The sequence below is a fragment of the Chenopodium album genome, chromosome 2, assembly GCF_948465745.1.
Source record: "Chenopodium album chromosome 2, dcCheAlbu1.1, whole genome shotgun sequence".
NCBI lineage: Eukaryota > Viridiplantae > Streptophyta > Magnoliopsida > Caryophyllales > Amaranthaceae > Chenopodium > Chenopodium album.
In genome coordinates, this window is record NC_137835.1 from 14,695,033 (window position 1) to 14,716,000 (window position 20,968).

At 35.8% G+C, this 20,968-nt stretch overlaps 1 protein-coding gene across 1 annotated transcript; it reads right to left on the minus strand.

Annotated features, from left to right (window-relative positions):
- Nucleotides 1–288: 288 nt before the first annotated feature.
- On the minus strand, nt 289–1,530 carry LOC145569047 (uncharacterized). The gene has a single exon (XM_081628427.1). It carries the CDS (start codon nt 1,528–1,530, stop codon nt 289–291), a length of 1,242 nt encoding a protein of 413 aa, XP_081484553.1.
- Between the last annotated feature and the right edge of the window lie 19,438 nt (nt 1,531–20,968).

Below are 20,968 nucleotides of genomic sequence, written 5' to 3' on the forward strand. Positions count from 1 at the left end.
CATACCCAAGTCCTTCAGTTCTCTTGACTTGAGCATCTCTAATCCATTTAGGAGTAGCAGTAGGATCAATACTTCTATTCTTTCTATCCTGCAGTTTCTTTTCTAGTTTATCTTTGTGAGACTTTAAATTATCAAGATTAAGCTTGAGTTTTTCAAAATCAGCATTAAATTTTAACATGGAATCATTAGAGGAACTACTAGAGCCAATATTAGTATTAATCAGTTTGTACTATGAAAGTTCCATATTTATCATGACATTTTCCTTTTTGACTCTTTCAAGCATCTCAGTCATAAGAAGATATTTATCATGTAATTCTCCAAATCTGGTTTGAATATCATTTCGTGCATTTCTAGCCAAGCACTGTGATCCTTCCAGATTTGTAGAGCCTTTTGACATTCATTCCTTTTCATGCATTCATCATTCAGATTAATTTCCATTTCAACAATTAAATCAATTAAAGCATCTTTGGATAAGGATCTAAGTCGAGCATTATCAAATTTACTTTCACTTACCTCCTTTTCCAGTTCCTTGAGGTATACACGCCTGTCATCTGATTTGACCATTAGACAGAGATTTGCTACCACCTCTTCTGGTTGTTCTTCATCTTCTTCACTATCAGAATCTCCCCATGCAGCTATCATGGCTTTCTTGACATCAGTCTTTGAAAAGGGAGTCTTGTATTTCTCTTTTCCTTGATCCTTGATTTTCCCTTTTCCTTTCTCAATGTCCCATTGAGGATAGTCTCTAATGAAGTGATCTGTTGATCCACATTTGTGACAGCTATAGTCTGGTTTGGAGTTAGAGGATTTCTTCTGAAAGTTTCTGGCGTTTCTGTTGTTTCTGTTGAACATTCGTTTGAAACTCCTGACCAACATTGCAGCCTCTTCTTCATCCACTTTAGTCTCCTCTTGATCAGCCTTAAGAGCCAGTCCCTTATTCCTTTTTCCTTCACTGCTGCTAGTTCCTAGATGGAGCTCATGTGTCATTAGTGAACCAGCAATTTGTTCAATATTGAACGTTGTGAAGTCCTTTGTTTCCTGAAGGGCAGTCACCTTAGCTCTCCAACGTTCATCCTGAGGTAGACTTCTTAGCACTTTCCTCACCTGCTCATCAGTAGGAATTTTTCTACCAAGAAAAACTAGCTCATTAATAATGTTAGTGAATCTAGTAAGAATTTCCTGGATAGATTCTTTGGGTTGCATCTCAAAACGTTCATACTTAGACATAAGAAAATCAATTTTTGAACGTTTCACTTCATTAGTTCCCTCATGGGTAACTTGAAGTAGATCCCAAATTTCCTTAGCGTTCTTGCACCCTATAACACGATTGTATTCATGTGTTCCAAGTCCACAATAAAGCAGTTTAACAGCCATAGCATTGATTTCCATTTTATCAAAGTCTTCCTTCTCATATTCAGACATTGGTTTAGGAATTACCTCGTTTTGAGCGTTGGTTTTGGTCACCTCAAAATCTCCTACTTTGATGACTCTCCAGACTTGATAATTTTCTGCTTTGATGAAGATTTCCATTCTATTCTTCCAATATGTATAGAAAGTCCCGTTGAACATAGGAGGACGTTGAGTTGAGTACCTGTAGACACCTAAAAATGTCTCCCCAAAACCAAACCCGATGATGAATAACCTTTCACCGCCATTATTGGTCGGGTTGACTATGTAATCTTTGGAGTGCTTAAATCCATGTTCATTACCAATACATTTCATAAACCAATACAATTCCTAGCCCATTTTCCCAAACCATAACTTATTTTCCACTTTTCATGCCTTTAAACCAAAAATAATTCATTTCGTATCCTTTAAAATCATTCATTTCGTGTCTTTTATATAAAAACGTTTATTTTAATTTATTTTGGTCCATAATATGGGTCCAATAATTAAATATTTGGATGGGGCTTTAAAATATCTTTCCAATGATATATTACAAGCCCAAATCCAAGTTATAACGAATAAGTTATGGCCAAAATATTAAACTGAGCCAAAACCGAACCTAAGCCCACCTTATCTACGACCCAATGATCATGTGGAGGGTCCAAATGATTTAATCCAATTCCTAAACCAATTAGTATTAATTAGAAACTTCTATAAGTTTCTAAAATATCCTAATTATCCTTTTTGAAAAGATAAGATTAAAGAGTTTGAAATTGAATAAAATTCGTTTTTTTGAAAGTCCTTATTTTATTCGAATTAAAAGTCATTCAAAGATAATCAAATATTATTTTTGTGCCTCATAGTTTTTATCCAAATATTATATGGTTGGATATCCCTTGAAATTATCTTTCCAATGATATATTATAATATCAATTCCGAGCTATAACGGAAAAAATATGAATAAAATATCAAACTCTATCCAAAACTGACACTGTCTCACTATTTCGGCCATATCATTTATTCTAAAAAATATTTTAATCTGATTCTAATTTTTTTAGAAAGTGCACTTCAAGATCTTTCCAACTATATCTTATTCATCTTATTCCAATTTCTGGATCAAAAGATATGATAAAAACAAAACCCGCAAAAACTGCAGTCTATCGAGTTTTATTCCGAATTAATTCGGATCTTATCTTGTTTTTTCAACCCCACTTTTTTCTCTATAAATAGAGGTCATATCACCCCTTTTTCAATCATCAACAATTTTGATCATCAAATAATTCTCTTCTCCTTCTTTAGCCTAAACACTAGCCTCCCCATTCTTTTACTATTCCTTCCTTTAAGCACTCCAAGGAGACCATACAATACCTGAAGTTCTATACTTTAACCAAGGCGTGAAAGGTATAATTAACTGAGGGTTTGGACCAAATAAACTCTACTTTTAAATTAATTTAATTTTCATTTTATTTATATTTTAATTGAAGTTACTAACAGTTTATTCATGATGTAGCAATTTAAAGGAACGTGCGGAATGTGAGTAATTAATTAATTTAATTACTCTTATTTTATTTTAATATTGCTAGTATCATGATTAGGTTATTTTATATTTGATTTGACTAATGCTATTATTGTTAAATTTCTTCCAATATTAATGTTTATTCTATTATTATTTATGATCACTACATTGCATGTTAAAGGGAATATGTAATTGAAAATCACGCCTAATAAGATAATTTGGACGACCGGTTTAGGTTCCTTTTTAATCTTGTTATTAATTCAAGTGATCACGATATTTTAGAATTATGTGTTGCATTAATATTCAACCAATTTAGCATAATAATAGTTTAGAGCGAATTGAATATTTTGTTTGTATGCCTTTGAGATCACAGGAATTACTTTTCACTATAAGAATCGAGTAGAGGCCAATACGGGCGAATGTGACTCCATGACTCACTTCGTACCATTATCCCCGATCCTCCTTTTGTGGTTCCGAAGCATATGGAGTTAGTAATCTCATGGATTATGAATGGGGTGTAACCTTCACGGGTCAATCGTTGTTGCCTATCGTTGTCCCTTTATCGTGGTTGCCTTTTATTATCCGTGAACGGTTTACAAGTTCCTTAAAAACTTTTTGGCGGCTCCCTACTTTGCTTTGTCCCTAATCGTTGTCCCTAATCGTATATGTCAATTCCCACTTCCTATGAGTGCCAAGCATATTCCAACATGCTTTTAACGTAGGCGCACTTCGCACGACGCCTACAATTTGGCGACTCCACTGGAGACGATTCTTGGTTATTTATCGATTCGGGTGATCGGTATTTGATTGAGATGAGTGGATGAGACTTGAAAGATTCTTGAATTGTATTCCTGTGATTTAGTTGGCATTGTCACATATGCATATGGATTTTTGCTTACCTATTTTGCCACAATATTACGTGTTCTACGTATGTGGCTAGCCCGGGGGATTTACGCTCTATCAACCCGAAAAAGCTAATGGCAATAAGGGTTCATCCGAGTTTTTAAATCCACCCAAACCATGGAGTCGAGTTCGATTTCATCACGAACTAGCGGAGCCGCCCGTTGGCATACACCCTCAAGGGAGGCTGCCTTGCTAACGCGTCCAAACTCTTAACCATGGTACCCTTTGACACCCAAAAGCTTGACCATATTCGAACATAGAACTTGACTTTAGGTTGCGAACTTCATTGCATCATGCTTGACGATGTGTTTATATGTGCATTTTTATTGACATTTTTTATATTATTTTTTTTTTCTCTTATCAACCCCTTTTTATTTTTTTATTTTTCATTTTTAGAGTCGAGTCATAGATTTTTTTAAATTTGAGTCAACCCGAATTTTTATTCCCATATCCTGCACAAGTGTCAACTTGTTTTGGTTATATCTGGAGTTCTAGAAAGAGTTACATGTCGTGAAACCTATGGATCTGTAGCCCCGAGTTTTATCTTTAAATTGTTGTTGGTTTCGTCCCAATCAGAGTCACAAATTAAAAGTTATAACCGATATAGTACAGCCTGTCCAGTTTAGGTGTCTTTTTAGCGTTACCTTTTTTTATTTTTAAAAATAAAAATTTGTGTCAAGCTAGTCTTAGCCAAGTCCTTTAATCCGTGTCAACTCAAATAACATAGGATTATAGATTTTTATTTATTTATTTTTTATACCCATGAGTCATAACTCTTCTAGAATTCTAGTCATCTTCCTAGTTTCTTGTGATCAATTTTTGTGCTAACCTTAAAATGTGTTCTTTGTTTGATTGTGGTTGATCTTATTTATGACTAACGATTGCCAATGCACCGTTTTCACCTAGTAAATAGCATAAACATTAAAATTTGACAAAATTAATCAAGTTAGTTTGTCTTTTAGTCTTCCGTGCTATTTGGTCATTAGGTCCTTTGTTTTTCACAACGGCCTCATGTCTAGTCATGCGATCATACCACGAGTCTTAATAAACTCACCTAATCGCACATGCTGAGTCGTTGCACACACTTTGTCTTCGAGTAATGCACTATACTAGGACCATGCATGCGTCATTTTCCGTCGTAATAGGAATGGGTGGAGAATTCCCCATTGGTTTTCAAAATTCTTTCATACACTCTTCCTTTCCAATCCGAGTATTGAGTAAATCCATTAAGTGAGTTCATCCTTACACATTACTTGAGTCTAAAATCAATAGGAAATAGTTGGAAGAATAAGGGGAACGTCACTCGTTCCTTCTTTCCTTCCAATCAAAGCATCAACAACAAGAAACTATTTTCCTCAGCAAGCAGCTAGAAGTAACTCATAAACAGCCATGAAGACAAAGCACGATGCAAGCTTCTTACCAAGATTTCATGCTTTTTTCTTTCGTTTTAACCCTTTTCCCCTAATAAGTCTAACATAGGTTCTCCTTATCCTTATGTCTATATGCCATGTTCCATCAATGATCATTTCTTTCCTTCGCATTCGATCATGTCATTCGCCCAAAAAAAAAAAAAAAAAAAAAAAAAAAAAAAAAAAAAATCAATTGCCGAACTAAACACAAGGTACACCAATGATTTGGGGCACCTTTCCAACCCTGTCATTTCCCATAAACCATTCAAGCACACATTCCATTTCTTCATCAACCACTTTGAGCCTCGTCTAACGTTTGGCCTTCATTTCTTCAACCCACATTCACTCAAACCTGGGATAGGAAGATGTGTAATTGTATAACATTCAAAGATAAGTAAAAAAAAAGCAACAAAAAAAAACAATGTCTAAAAGCAAGTGTTCCAATGTCTTTGATATGAACACGTCTCAAATTGCGTCTCTCATCGAGTGCTTGGTACCGTACCTGAGAAACATAAATGCTAACACTAGTAGAAAAATACAAAAGGCAACCCCCTAATGGCACCGGTTCAAGCCAAACCGGTGCCATAAACCGGCCCAAAATTGGGCGGGATTTATACATTGATAAAAGGCACCGGTTCAACTCAAACCGGTGCCAAAAATAATAAAAAGCACCGGTTTGAACCGGTGCCTTAGTGAACCGGTGCTTTTTTTTTTAAAAAAAAAAAAAAAAAGGCCCTTAGCTTTTCTCTCCTTTCTTCCCCCTTCTTTCTTCCTCCTTTCCTTAACATTTCTTTTACTGTTTCACGACTCAAACCCAGAAAAACCCACTGCTGCCACCTTTCCTGAACATTTCTTCCTCCGTCCCCTCCTTTTCCCTCCACCACTGCTGCCACCTTGAACACCACCAGAAAACCCGAACCTAGCCTCCGTCATCCCCTCCTTTTCCCTCCATCTCTGTTGTTCGAATTGAAGAAGCCGCGCCTCCAGACCTAGCCTCCGTCCTCTGCTGTTCTCCTCTTCTCTTCTCCTCTTCTCTTCTCCTCTTCTCTTCTCCTCTTCTCTTCTCTTCTTTGCTCGTGTCCTCTGGGGCTATTCGAAGACGCCATACCGCAGCCCTGAACGTCGCCGCCGCGCCACCTTCCACCGCACCACCTTCCACGGCTGCACCACCTTCCACGGCTGTTCTAGGTTTAATTTTTTTTCTTTATTCACAATTATTTTATCATTTATGTACTTTTATTAATTTCTTTTGCTTGTTGAAGAATTGTTAAGCAAATTAAAATTTAGGTTTAAAAATAATTTTACTTCAATTTTTAGCAATTTTTGGTTTTTTTATTGGGAAATTATGAAATTATTACAAATTAGTCAAGTTTGAAACTCAATTAGTTGGATTTTATTATGTTTTAATGGTTAATTTAATGTGTTTTGGTGGATAATTTTGAAATAATTATATAAAATATATTAACCTTGGTACTTAAATAGGTGAAATTTGGTATGTTACTTTTAATGGTTAATTTGAAGTTGTTTTGATGGATTATTTTGAATAAGTTACAGATTAGTGAACTTTGTTATTAAATTATTAGTTGAATTTTGGAATGTTTAAATGGTTAATATTAAGTTGTTTTGATGGGTATATTTGAATAAATCTGAGATTAGTAACCTTGCTTGTTGCTAAAGTAGATGAATTTTGAAATGGGTGAATAGTTACTTTTAAGTTGTTTTGATGGGTAATTTTGAAAAAATTAGAGACTAGTAACCTTGTTAGTTAATTTTGAATAAATTAGATGAATTAAAGTAGTGAATACATTGTTTAGCAATTGTTAGTTCGATGAATGATGTGTTTTAACTTATAATTAAATTAGTGAATTGACATTTTATGAGAAAGAAATCGTACATACCTAATATTTAACCTAATTTTTGTTTAATGTTTTTTTTAATAGATTTCTGAATTGAAGCACGAGTTTTTTTAGCTTGAGGACTACTGTAGACACCCATTTGTGTCTCCCCAAAACCAAACCCAGTGATGAGTACCTTTCACGTCGAATCATAATCGAATGAAACGAAAGTGTGGAAAGGTCTAGTGTTGCGAAAAGTTTTTATTTCTTTTCTCTTCTCTCTGTTTTTGAAAACTTTATTTTAAGAAAACAACCAATCCAGTTTGGTTGGTCCATGATATGGGTCCAATAGTAGTGTAGTTGGATGGGGCTTGCAAAGACCTTTCCAACGATATATTATAAGCTCAATTCCGATGAATATTGAGGAAATTATGGTCAATTTACTAAATTGGGCCCGGTTTGAGCTTTATGTACGGCCCAATGATCTAGGGGAGGGCCTAATATGATTTATCATTCCTAATGCAATTAGGAATGGTTTTAGTCTTCTAGAATCTTCTAGAAGGTTCTTTTCATTCCTAATTCAATTAGCATTGATAAGTTGACTTTGTTGACTTTTCAGAGTTTTAATCAAAATCAAATAGCATTTTCGAAGAAATTATATTATTTTATCTTCCAGTACGGTAAATCTATCAGATTTTCGAAAACGCGTTGAAATCCAGTTTGGCGTCCAACCCCAGGCATTGGCGCCTGGAACAAGGCTTCGCGCTAGATGCTAGCCATTGGCGCCTGGCGCTACCCACTTGTGCCTGGCGCCAGCTAGCCAGGGTTGGCGCCAACCTTGTTTTGCGTGCGTCAGACTCTGTTTTGTTAAATTATCTTTTTTGGCTGATTTTCTCTATAAATATCGTATCAAAAACTCCGTTTTCATGGACCAATTCATCATCTACATTCCCCTACAACCAATTCTCCTCATTCACAAGTTTTCTTTAGCATTCTTTCTAAACTTTGCTTTTCTCATACAAAATTCCGCATTCACAAGATCTAGAAACACCTAGTCATATTCGAAGTTGTCTTCGCCCTAGACTTGAAAGGTTTTAATTTCTGAGGGTTTGGTCCCAAATCTCTCTTTCAATTATTTAATTTAATTGTTATTATTATTTTTTCTTGAAGTTACTAACGTGTGTATTTTGTTATTAGAAAGAGGTACGAGGCATCAAAGTAAGTACTTTAATTGATTTATTGATATTATGATGTAGAATTCATGTTTACATTGTTATTATAATATTCCTAGTATCATGTCTAGGGTATTTTTAATATTAAGTATGATTCCTACGATGCTTCCTATGTTCTTTCTAATATTAATTCATGTTAGTATCATGTTAGGGCTAAAGATTTGATTTTTATTGCTTAGTGACATGCTAGGGTTTGTTATTAATCTTGTTAGTATCATGCCTAGGATCTTGCTATTATTATACTTTAATATTAACATGAACATGATTTTAATTGTTATTATTATTATTATTTTAATGATGATTATTTTATTTATGATTATTATTATTATTATGATTATTATTGTTGCTTGACGCTTATTTATTATTATTGCTTGATCACCTTTTATTCCATGCTTAAAGGGAATTGGTACTTGTAATCACGCTTAATAAGATAATTAATAATCTTGTTAGGTTTAATTGTGATTATAATTCAAGTGATCGCCAATAATATTTTGTTTGTGCATTAAATTCAACCAACATAGATAAACAGGTTTAGGGGTAATCCTATTGATTGTATGTTAATCAGAAAGCGCATATGAATACGATCAGAATAAAGTAGAGGCCTATTATTAGGGCAGGTTCAATCTCTTTTAGGTTGGATTTGTACCTTCATCCCCGAACCCTTATTTGGTTCATGACCTTATGGAGTTGACGATCTCTTGGATCGTTAAGGGGTGTAACCTTCACCTCGTGAACGGTTTACAAGTTCCTAAAAAAACTTGTTGGCGACTCTTTTGCTCTATCTTCTTCCCTTTTGGACGCCACCGTACTTTAGTGTATGATCACAGTAGGGTTCAAGCTAGTGGGATTTTAAAGGCTTGAAATTATTCCCTACAACTACATATTGAGCTCAAGTGGGTAGTTGCTATATTGGTATGACTTATAAACTTTACTTAGCTATATTTCTTTCTATTTATCCATTTAATAAAAGTTTATTCATGAAATTGCAACTTGTGTATTGTTTAATTGCAAATAAATACAACAATATATAGAATACTTGCATCATCATATGCCTTGATACCCGTTCAAGGCTTTCTCATTAGGAGAAAGTCTTGAATAGTCCTTGGTTGGGACTGTTCTTGAATGTGTACTCTCACTTAGGTGGTGAATGGATGTTTTCTTTTCGATTTTAAGGAACATCTTGGCTTACCATTTCCTCACTATGTTCTCTGGGTACATATGTGGGTAATTATTTATCTACATCGTGTACTTGGAGAACTAGGGGGAAATGCTGCCGGATTTTCCTTAAAATTGGAAAGTTGACATACATTCACTAGTGAGAGTAGACATTCAAGGATGGATTAGGTTGGAGTGATAAGGACCCTTTGGAAACATGCATGTTTTCACCATATGAATGGTAAATTCACGTTTTGTACTTGAATTTGATTTACATAAAATATGTAGCACTTACACATTATAAATTATATGGTGCTATATATGTTTAGAGACAATTTACTAAATGGAGAAGGATCGTGGTTGGATGTATGGTAGACGCGATACATTGGAATTTTGGAATGGGGTTCAAGAGTTTTGCAAGAGGGCTTTAGCTTATCAACGCAAACTGGGTGGCAAAGGCCTTTATTGTCCTTGTGTTGATTGTAACAATGTGAATGTGGTCGACAGTGTTGAAATCATTAGAGATCATGTATTATGTCGTGGGTTTAGACAATTATACCATGTGTGGATTTGGCACGAAGAAAGTGGAGAGTACAGTGGGGATCTTGATCGGAATGATATGCGTGTTAGAAGCAATGAGATTCATGTGGACGAGGAATACGAGAATGATGACTATATTGTTGATAATGGTGAGGATGGAGCCGATGATGATCAGGCGGATGAGGTCAAGGATGAACAAGTGGATGAGATGTTGCATGGTGTTGAAGGTGAAGTGTTTGAGTTATTATCGGAGGCTTCCAAAAAGCCTTTGTATCTCGGGTGCAAAAAATACTCCAAACTATCGGCCGTGCTAACACTTTTCAACATTAAGTCGAAGCATGGGTGGACGGACATCAGTTTTACTTCTTTGTTGACCGCATTAAGTGATATGTTGCCTGATGGGAATGAAATTCCTAAGTCTTACTATTACGCAAAGAAGCTCATGTGTCCCTTTGGTTTGGAGTATAAGAAGATACATGCATGTCCTAATGACTGTATTTTGTATCGAAATGAGTATGAACAGCTGCAGGAGTGTCCACGATGCAAGCGGTCGCGGTACAAGCGCATGAGTTGCAATCCTGGCACGGAGGGACCTCCTGCTAAGGTGTTGTGGTATCTTCCCATTATTCCAAGGTTTAAGCGTCTGTTCTCAATACCAAAAGACGCTAAAAACTTGAGGTGGCATGCAGAGGGAAGAAAGAAAAACAGAATGCTGAAGCATCCAGCTGACTCTCCACAGTGGAAGAACATTGATTTGAAGTTTGAGGAATTTGGTAATGAAGTCAGAAATTTAAGGCTTGGGTTGTGCATGGACGGGATGAATCCATTTGGCACTCTTAGTACCCAACACAGCACATGGCCGGTACTTTTAGTGATTTATAATTTGCCTCCTTGGCTGTGCATGAAACGTAAGTATGTAATGCTTTCATTGCTAATAATTGGTCCTAAGCAACTTGGAAACGACATAGATGTTTACCTTGCGCCGCTTATTGACGACTTGAGAAAGATGTGGGACGAAGGGGTTTCCGTTTTCGATGCTCATCAGAACGAGATGTTCACATTGCGTGCAGCCCTTATGTGGACCATGAATGACTTACCTGCATATGGCAACTTCTGTGGGTACAAGGTCAAAGGGAAAAAAGCATGCCCCATATGTATTGATGACACATCAAGCGTATACCTGACTCATTCTCACAAAGATGTCTACCTACGGACTCGAAGGTTCCTTAGGCGTGATCACCCGTACCGTAGGCAGAAAAAGGCTTTCGATGGAACCGTGGAAGAGGATACTGCGCCTAGACCATTGACTGGTGCTGAGATTAGTGCTCGGGTGAAAGGGATACGAACGGTGTTTGGAAAATCAGAAAAAATTGTGGTCTCAACTGCTCTGTTTAAGAAAGAATCAATCTTTTGGAAGCTTCCGTACTGGAGAGAACATGACGTTAGGCATTATCTTGATGTGATGCATATAGAGAAGAATGTGTGTGATGCTCTTTTGGGGACGCTTATGAATATCCCAGGCAAAACAAAGGACGGAAAGGGTGCATGGTTAGATTTGAAAGAGATGGGGATTCGTCCAGAATTGTGGCCTCAAGAAAAGGTTAGAAAGGGGAAGGAGCCGAGAATAGAAGATGAAAATGTTTCGAAAAAAGGGAAGGAGAAGAGCAAAGGAAAGGGAAAGGCCAAAGATGCGTCAAAGAAGAAAGTTAAGGGTAAAGGGAAGGATGAAAATAATTATTTACCCCCGGCTTGCTATACATTGTCAAGGGTAGAGAAACGTATGTTTTGTGCATGTCTGTACGGCATTAAGGTTCCATCAGGGTACTCATCTAACATGAAAAGATTTGTAACCTTAAATGGAGAATTGAAGCTGACAAGTATGAAATCCCATGATTGTCACATTATGATGCAAGTATTCCTACCGATTGCAATATGTGGTATTCTACCGAAACACGTGAGGGAAGCGATTACAAGCCTTTGTTCGTTTTTCAATACAATTTGTAGCAAAGTTCTTGATCCTTGTACACTAGATGCTTTGCAAGCAGATGTGGTTGTGACTTTGTGCAAATTTGAGATGTATTTCCCACCCTCATTTTTTGACATAATGGTTCATCTGGTTCTTCATTTGGTGCGTGAGATTAAGTTGTGCGGTCCAGTGTTCATGAGGTGGTGCTACCCTTTTTAAAGACACATGGGTACATTACAAGATAAAGTACGGAACCGGGCTCACCCTGAAGGAAGTATGATGCAAGGGACCGTGGGTGAGGAGATAGGTAACTTTGTGGCGGACTACATAGCCCTTGCTCAACCTATTGGTCTTCCTACTTCTCGACATGAAGGTAGACTTGATGGTCATGGCACAATTGGGTCGAAACGAATGTCACCAGACCGAGATCAGTTCTTACAAGCACACCTTTATGTGTTGCACCATGTTTCAGATGTGCACCCATATTTAGACGAGCACATGGCTAGTTTGCGTGACGAATTTCCATCCAAAGGTGAAAGGGCACTTATGCAGTTTCATAATAAGAGGTTTGTTGATTAGTTTCGTGATCGAGTAATGAGTGGATTGAATGATACTAAAATGACCGATACAGTACGGTGGCTTGCGTACGGTCCTAGGGATGATGTCCGTTCATTTGAGGGATATGACATCAATGGGTACACTTTTTGGACCGAGGGTCGTGATTTGAAATCTTCCTCCACCCAAAACAGTGGTGTAACTCTTATGGCATCGTCAAGGGAGTTTGCAAGTTCTAAGGATAAATCACCTGTCGATGCAGAGTTGTCATACTGTGGTCGAATTCAAGAAATATGGGAGCTTGATTATTGTGACTTCACGGTTGCTCTTTTCAAGTGTAAGTGGGTTGATAATATCAGGCGTAACGTCAAATATGAGGACTTTACTCTTGTAGATCTTGGCCACTTGAATGATAGTGCGGAACCATTTATCCTTGCATCTCAAGCTACGCAAGTGTTCTACGTAACTGACCCAATGGATTCAAAATGGTCTATAGTGCTAGCTGGCAAAAGAAGAATCCTAGGCATTGGAGATGTTGAGGATGAGGAAGAATATGATGCGTTTGATGATTCAGCACCTTTCACTGTTCCTAGACCTGTTGTACTAAATGACATAGACAACGAAGCAGGTTATATGCGATCAGACCAGAACAAAGGAATTTCAGAATGAGGTAGTTTGATTAAAAGTTAGTAATGGTTTCATTGCAAATATAGTTTAGTTATCATGTATATAGGAGCATAAGTAGGAGAAAATGACATATTTGTAGTTTGAAATTGCCTAAGTGTACTCATTATCATGCATATACAAGGTTATAGGACCATAAGTAGGTGAAAATGGCTTAAATAGCTTTTACTTAACCCAATTCTTTTGTTTTGTGTATGAACTAACATTTATTCATTCTAACAACCTATATTCAATATATTTAACATGTTTGTAGTTTGAAATTGCCTAAGTGTACTCATTATCATGCATATACAAGGTTATAGGACCATAAGTAGGTGAAAATGGCTTAAATAGCTTCTACTTAACCCAACTCCTTTGTTTTGTGTATGAACTAACATTTATTCATTCTAACAACCTATATTCAATATATTTAACATGTTTGTAGTTTGAAATTGCCTAAGTGTACTCATTATCATGCATATACAAGGTTATAGGACCATAAGTAGGTGAAAATGGCTTAAATAGCTTCTACTTAACCCAACTCCTTTGTTTTGTGTATGAACTAACATTTATTCATTCTAACAACCTATTTTCATTATATTTAACATGTTTGTAGATTGAAATTGTCATTTTGTACTCATTATCATGCATATACAAGGTTATAGGACCATAATAAGTAGGTGAAAATGGCTTAAATATCTTCTACTTAACCCAACTCCTTTGTTTTGTGTATGAACTAACATTTATTCATTCTAACAACCTATTTTCATTATATTTAACATGTTTGTAGATTGAAATTGCCATTTTGTACTAATTATCATGCATATACAAGGTTATAGGACCATAATAAGTAGGTGAAAATGGCTTAAATAGCTACTACTTAATCATAATAACTATCATGCATATACTTTACTATACACTAATATTGTTTTATGATTGCTTTGACAGGTGCTTATATCTCATGGCGGACGATCATGATCCTCATTTGGGAGAGGACATTGACGATGATGAGTATGAGGACGAGTACGAGGATGAGGACGAGGACGATGATGATGAGCCTTATGATGTGAATAAGGAGGATGACTTGGGTGAGCCAGAGGATCGGGCTCAAGATGAGTTCGAGCGTAGGCTTGACGATTTTGAAATTTCAGCTGAACGTGCACCGCCTATTGTAAATACAGCACGTGAGATTGTTGGTGAGAACCCGACTATTGTAACCACATTACAACCCTTGAAAGACCTCTTTGAGGTATACATACACTTGTGCAGAGTTTGGATAGATCTACGTTGGCTTGATTCCAAACGGATACGTAGGCAACCTCACATCGAGATGCGACCACATTCATATCCATGTTCATATTAACATTCATATGCTTGATCGAGTCAAAGAATATCCAATGCTTACCCTTTACCCATTTAGAGCTAGACTTGGGGGCTTGAACCCACATCATTTAGCCAACACAGCCTAAAGAGTAATCATCTTTGACTCTTCTCACATATATTTTCATCATCAAAACCCTTTCAGCCAACCTTAGTATCACTTTCACACACGTCTTTCACACATACATAGCCATATCAGCTTTCCCTTAGGAACCTTTTATCATGAAATCTTGTTTCCCTACCGCGCATGCTTCATCATTTTCAAGACAACATTCATTAGAAGAAACGTTGTATACTTGCTTAGCTTCCTGACCTGAGCAATGTTCATTGTTTCATGCATCGCATAATGTGCTGAGTAACATTTCTATATCAATGATTTGTAATCATACAAAGCATATCGTTCTTAGCTCCTTGACCTAAGCAACGTTCATTATGCAATAATCACTTCATCTATATACGTGCTTAGCTTCAAGACCTAAAAGACGTTCAAGATCGTTTCTTTACACCATATATGATGCTTAGCTCCATGACCTAAGTTCATTAACCTATCGTGTCACATGAAGTAATTTCCCTTAGCCTCCTGGCCTAAGAACATGCATCATGCATAAATTATTTTCAAGACAAGCAATTTAATCCATGTGATTCATTTCATCTTGCTCTACAAGGAAGTTCAAAACTTCTTCCCTTTTTTATCATGACTTTTATTTTGGGGAAGTTTAAAAACAAAACTTCATTTTTCACGTCTTTCTTTTTTGGGAGAAAGTCGATACCCTCCACTCATTACAAAAATTGACGGAAAATTTTTGCTTTTGCATCTTCGTTTGCTTGTGTCTGCACACACACATATACACAGACACATTGGCGGATGCAAGCTTGGTCATGGTGGGTCACAGGACCTACCATTTTTTTACAAAAAAATATATTTTTGATTTTTTAAAAAAAAATACTTAATCTAATACTATATAAGTAGATATGATAATCAATAATCATTAATCACTAAACTTGATTATTTAATCTAATTCAAATTGTTACTATGGAGTATAGAATCTATTAATATGTTAAATTGGATTGTTCAATCTATTAAATTGGTTGTAATATGTAAATTTTTGGTTCCTTTTACGTTTTCGGTTTTGAGCATTTTTTATTTTACTATTCCTTTTATAATACTTTACATAATACTCCAACCTTACGAGAAAAACTTTCCCTAAAAAATGTCATTATTATTTTACATATTTTCATCTAGTTATATATCCCACACTTTACCTTGTCTTCATTTACTTAAGATAATCATAAAAGTGGTACTTCGTATTTAGGGCATGTTCTCATTTATTGAGCTAAAATGAAATGAACTGATTGGAGCTGAACTGAATATTTTATGAGATAAGGAAATTAGGAACTAAATTGAACTGAATTAAACTAAATGAACTTATTGGAGCTGAACTGAACTGATTGGAGCCGAACTGAATTGATTGGAAGTGAACCAAACTGAACTGAAATGAAATGAAAATTAAGCTGAAAAGAACAGACACTTACTTACGAAGTATTTTATTTATTAATTAAAAAATAAAATTATCTTCGCTATAATTCTTTCTTAATCATCATGAATAATACCAAATGTAAATAACAAAAATAACAGGAGGAGTAATATTTAATAAGAAGTACTTTTAATTTTTTTATTTTTGTAAACAATGCATTATTGATGATTGGTATGCTCTCGAGCCACATTAGTGACCCACCACCCACAAAATCCTGGATCCGCCACTACACAGACACACTCACAAGTCATACACATGTAATGTCACATCAAGTCAAACTTGGTCAAGTTAGTGGTCAAGTCAATCACAATATATACGAGTCCATTGGCAAATTTATTTTTGCAGGTCTCATCTACAGCCCACGTCCGGGGACAAGCGGACCATCTACAACCCACGTCCGGGGACAAGCGGACCATCTACAGCCCACGTCCAGGGACAAGCGGACCATCTACAGCCCACGTTCGGGGACAAGCGGACCATCTACATCCCACGTTCGGGGACAAGCGAACCATTTACAGCCCACGTTCGGGGACAAGCGAACCAAGTACAGCCCACGTCCGGGGACAAGCGGACCATCTTTAGCCCACGTTTGGGGACAATCGAACCACCATCATTTCACGACGCAAGGTTCTCGATACACAGAGACTTGCAATCTCATCATCTGTCGACTTTCCTCAAGCATGGAAAGCATTATCGGTGGATTTCTTCAAGCATAGAAAAACGCCAAAATCATATGTCGACTTTCCTCAAGCATGGAAAGTGTCATACGGTAGGTTTCTTCAGTCTTAGAAAGCTACCAAACTCATCTATCGGCTTTCCTCAAGCATGGAAAGCATTTCAACAAACGTCATCCGGTGGATTTCTTCAAGCATAGGAAAATACCAAACTCATTTTTCACCGATACACTGGTGTCAGATAAGCGTTCTATCCCTTTCCTCTTTTATCTGTGGAATTAACATTTTTTGCAGGTATCGGCGTATAAAGAGTGATTTAGAATCGCAGAACGTCTTAAATCATTCTTCGTCCCTATCGACTACTTTGACTATCGTATTTGAAACTAATGTTTCTAAAAACTCAGTCAAAGTGGGGGCTTCTGTAGACACCTAAAAATGTCTCCCCAAAACCAAACCCGATGATGAACAACCTTTCACCGCCATTATTGGTCGGGTTGAGTATGTAATCTTTGGAGTGCTTAAATCCATGTTAATTCCCAATACATTTCATAAACCAATACAATTCCTAGCCCATTTCCCCAAACCATAACTTATTTTCCTCTTTTCGTGCCTTTAAACCCAAAATAATTCATTTCGAATCCTTTAAAATCATTCATTTCGTGTCCTTTATTTAAAAACGTTTATTCCAGTTTATTTTGGTCCATAATATGGGTCTAATGATTGAATATTTGGATGGGGATTTAAAACAGCTTTCCAACGATATATTATAAGCACAAATCCGAGTTATAACGAATAAGTTATGGCCAAAATATTAAACTGAGCCCAAACCGAACCTAAGCCCACCTTACCTACGACCCAATGATCATGTGGAGGGTCCAAATGATTTAATCCAATTCCTAAACCAATTAGGATTAATTAGAAACTTCTATAAGTTTCTAAAAGATCCTAATTATCCTTTTTGAAAAGATAAGATTAAAGAGTTTGAAATTGAATAAAACTCCTTTTTTTTAAAGTCCTAATTTTATTCGAATTGAAAGTCATTCAAAGATAATCAAATATTATTTTCGTGCCTCATAGTTTTTATCCAAATCTTATATGGTTGGATAGTCCTTGAAATTATCTTTCCAATGATACATTATAATATCAATTCCGAGCTATAACGAAAAAGATATGAATATCTAAAACTGACATCGACTCACTATTTCAGCCATACCTTTTATTCTATAAAATATTTTAATTTGATTCTAATTGGGTTAAAATTTAGACTTCAAGAGCTTTCCTACGATATCTTATTCATCTTATTCCAATTTCTGGATCAAAAGATATGATAAAAACAAAAACCGCAAAAACTGCAATCTATCGAATTTTATTCCGATTTAATTCGTATCTTATCTTGTTTTTCGACCCCTCTTTTTTCTCTATAAATAGAGGTCATATCACCCCTTTTTCAATCATCAACAATTTTGATCATCAAATAATTCTCTTCTCCCTCTTTAGCCTAAACACTAGCCTCCCCATTCTTTTACTATTCCTTCCTTTAAGCACTCCAAGGAGTCCATACAATACCTGAAGTTATATACTTTAACCAAGGCGTGAAAGGTATAATTAACTGAGGGTTTGGAACAAATCAAATCTAATTTTAATTTAATTTAATTTTCATTTGATTTATATTTTAATTGAAGTTACTAACAGTTTATTCATGATGTAGCAATTTAAAGGAACGTGCGGAATGTGAGTAATTAATTAATTTAATTACTCTTATTTTATTTTAATATTGCTAGTATCATGATTAGGTTATTTTATTTTTGATTTGACTAACACTATTATTATTAAATTGCTTCCAATATTAATGTTTATTCTATTATTATTTATGATCACCACATTGCATGTTAAAGGGAATATGTAATTGAAAATCACGCCTAATAAGATAATTTGGACGACCGGTTTAGGTTCCTTTTTAATCTTGTTATTAATTCAAGTGATCACGATATTTTAGAATTATGTGTTGCATTAATATTCAACCAATTTAGCATAATAATAGTTTGGAGCGAATTGAATATTTTGTTTGTACGCCTTTGAGATCACAGGAATCACTTTTCACTATAAGAATCGAGTAGAGGCCAATACGGGCGAATGTGACTCCATGACTCACTTCGTACCATCATCCCCGATCCTCCTTTCGTGGTTCCGAACCATATGGAGTTAGTAATCTCATGGATTATGAATGGGGTGTAACCTTCACGGGTCAATCGTTGTTGCCTATCGTTGTCCCTTTATCGTGGTTGCCTTTTATGATCCGTGAACGGTTTACAAGTTCCTTAAAAACTTGTTGGTGGCTCCTTACTTTTCTTTGTCCCTAATCATATATGTCAATTCCCACTTCCTATGAGTGCCAAGCATATTCACACATGCTTTTAACGTAGGCGCACTTCTAATGACACCTACAGTACCCTTCTTCAAGCTTCTCGTGAGTATTTATTTTGTGCCAAGATTCTCCTCTTCAGGATGTCCTGATTTTGAGTGGATTAGGATCTGATACTAATTGTTGCTTTATAAGAATACTACAAGAGGGGGGTGAATTGTAGTTTGGAGGAATTTAGCTACCTTTTTGCGAAATTGATAAAATAAAGCTAAAGGAACTTTAAGTTAACACAGAGAGATTTTACGTGGAAAACCTCTTGGCCCTAACAAGAGGAAAAACCACGACCTCTTGGGATTTTAGGAAAGATTTTTCACTATAACAGGGCAAACAACCTATTACAAACTAAAGAATCAATCTTCAAGTTCCTCTATGAACTTGAAGTTCCCAGCAACAAGTTCCTCTACTTGCCACTCTTCTCTTCTCTATTCTCTTCTCTCTCTTTCTCAACTAATTTCTCTTAGAGTTCACTCAAACTCCCAATTCCCAAATTAAAACTCAAGTAAATAAAACTCTAGTGAAATTAATTAAGAAAAACACTTAAGTGGAATACGACACTTGACTCTTTTGAAAACAAGAAAGAAATATAAATATCATTGAGCAAGGTGAAGTTACCCCAAGAATAACTTCAGTATTTATAGGAAAATATTGCTTGGGAAAAAACGCCACCACTCCTACCACTAGCCACCACAGCTGCATATCAACGCCACTACTTTGCACCACTTCTAGTTTTTCAATCATGTCCTTAAAACCAGGACATGTTGATCCTCTTAGAAGTAGCTTGTACGCAAGTGGTGAAGACGGATTCAACAATTAGTTGCGCAAGTTTAGGGAGTTAGTTTTCAAAGATATTTTTCTGAAATCAAAATATATTATCTAAAGAATAAAACAGAAAAGATATTTTCCAAAACCGTTTTCCCTATTTTCTAGCAGTCTAGCAAATTCTATCTTTTTTGACAAATTCAAAACGCATTCCACTAAGCATCACTTCCTAATTAAACTCACTTACATAAAACCTAAAATATATAAAATATTCCAGACTTTATTTTCTCTAAGAAGTCTCTTCTCCGAGTCTTCTTTCCTCAGCCTCAGCTCCGAAGCTTCGGTTTCTTTACAGGAACACTGCAGCTAATCTCTTTATTCTTTTAGCTCTAGTTCCCTTGCCTCAATTTATCCCTGCAACTTGTAATAAATAAACTACAAAACTCATCAAGGCATTAGTCCATTTATTTGACTTGTGTTATCATCAAAACATCAAGGGCAACACTAAGAGATATTGTAAATTCGTAATTGTGATTTAATGAGATGTATTATTTCACATATATATTCTGGTGCTATATATTAACGAAAACAGAAATAATATGAAGTATGTTTTCCATTATACGAGTGATGTATTGTGAAGAATAAAATCTTGCCTAAGATCGATATGATCTTTTTAGGTCACAAAATGTTTCAACTCCTAAAGACTATTTAACATACACGTTATATTTTCAATTTAAGCTTAAGCTTTTCAGACGTATGAGAGAATCATTTGGAAACCTCAAATACTCATGGAACAGATCGCCAGTTTATCAACTTGTAATGTACACATTGTTATGTTTTTCATTGTCTCTTACCTTAGCTTTGTGAGAAAGCATTGTTGAGAGAGCTTGTGTGTTGGTAATTGAACCACTAAGGATTAGTGATTGAGTTATATTTTAAAGCCAAATGCGATTGCTTGAGAGGTCAAGTACGTATTGCACGTACAAGAGTTTGGTGTAAGGGATTGAATTGTTTGACTCGAGTTGATAAAAAGTCACT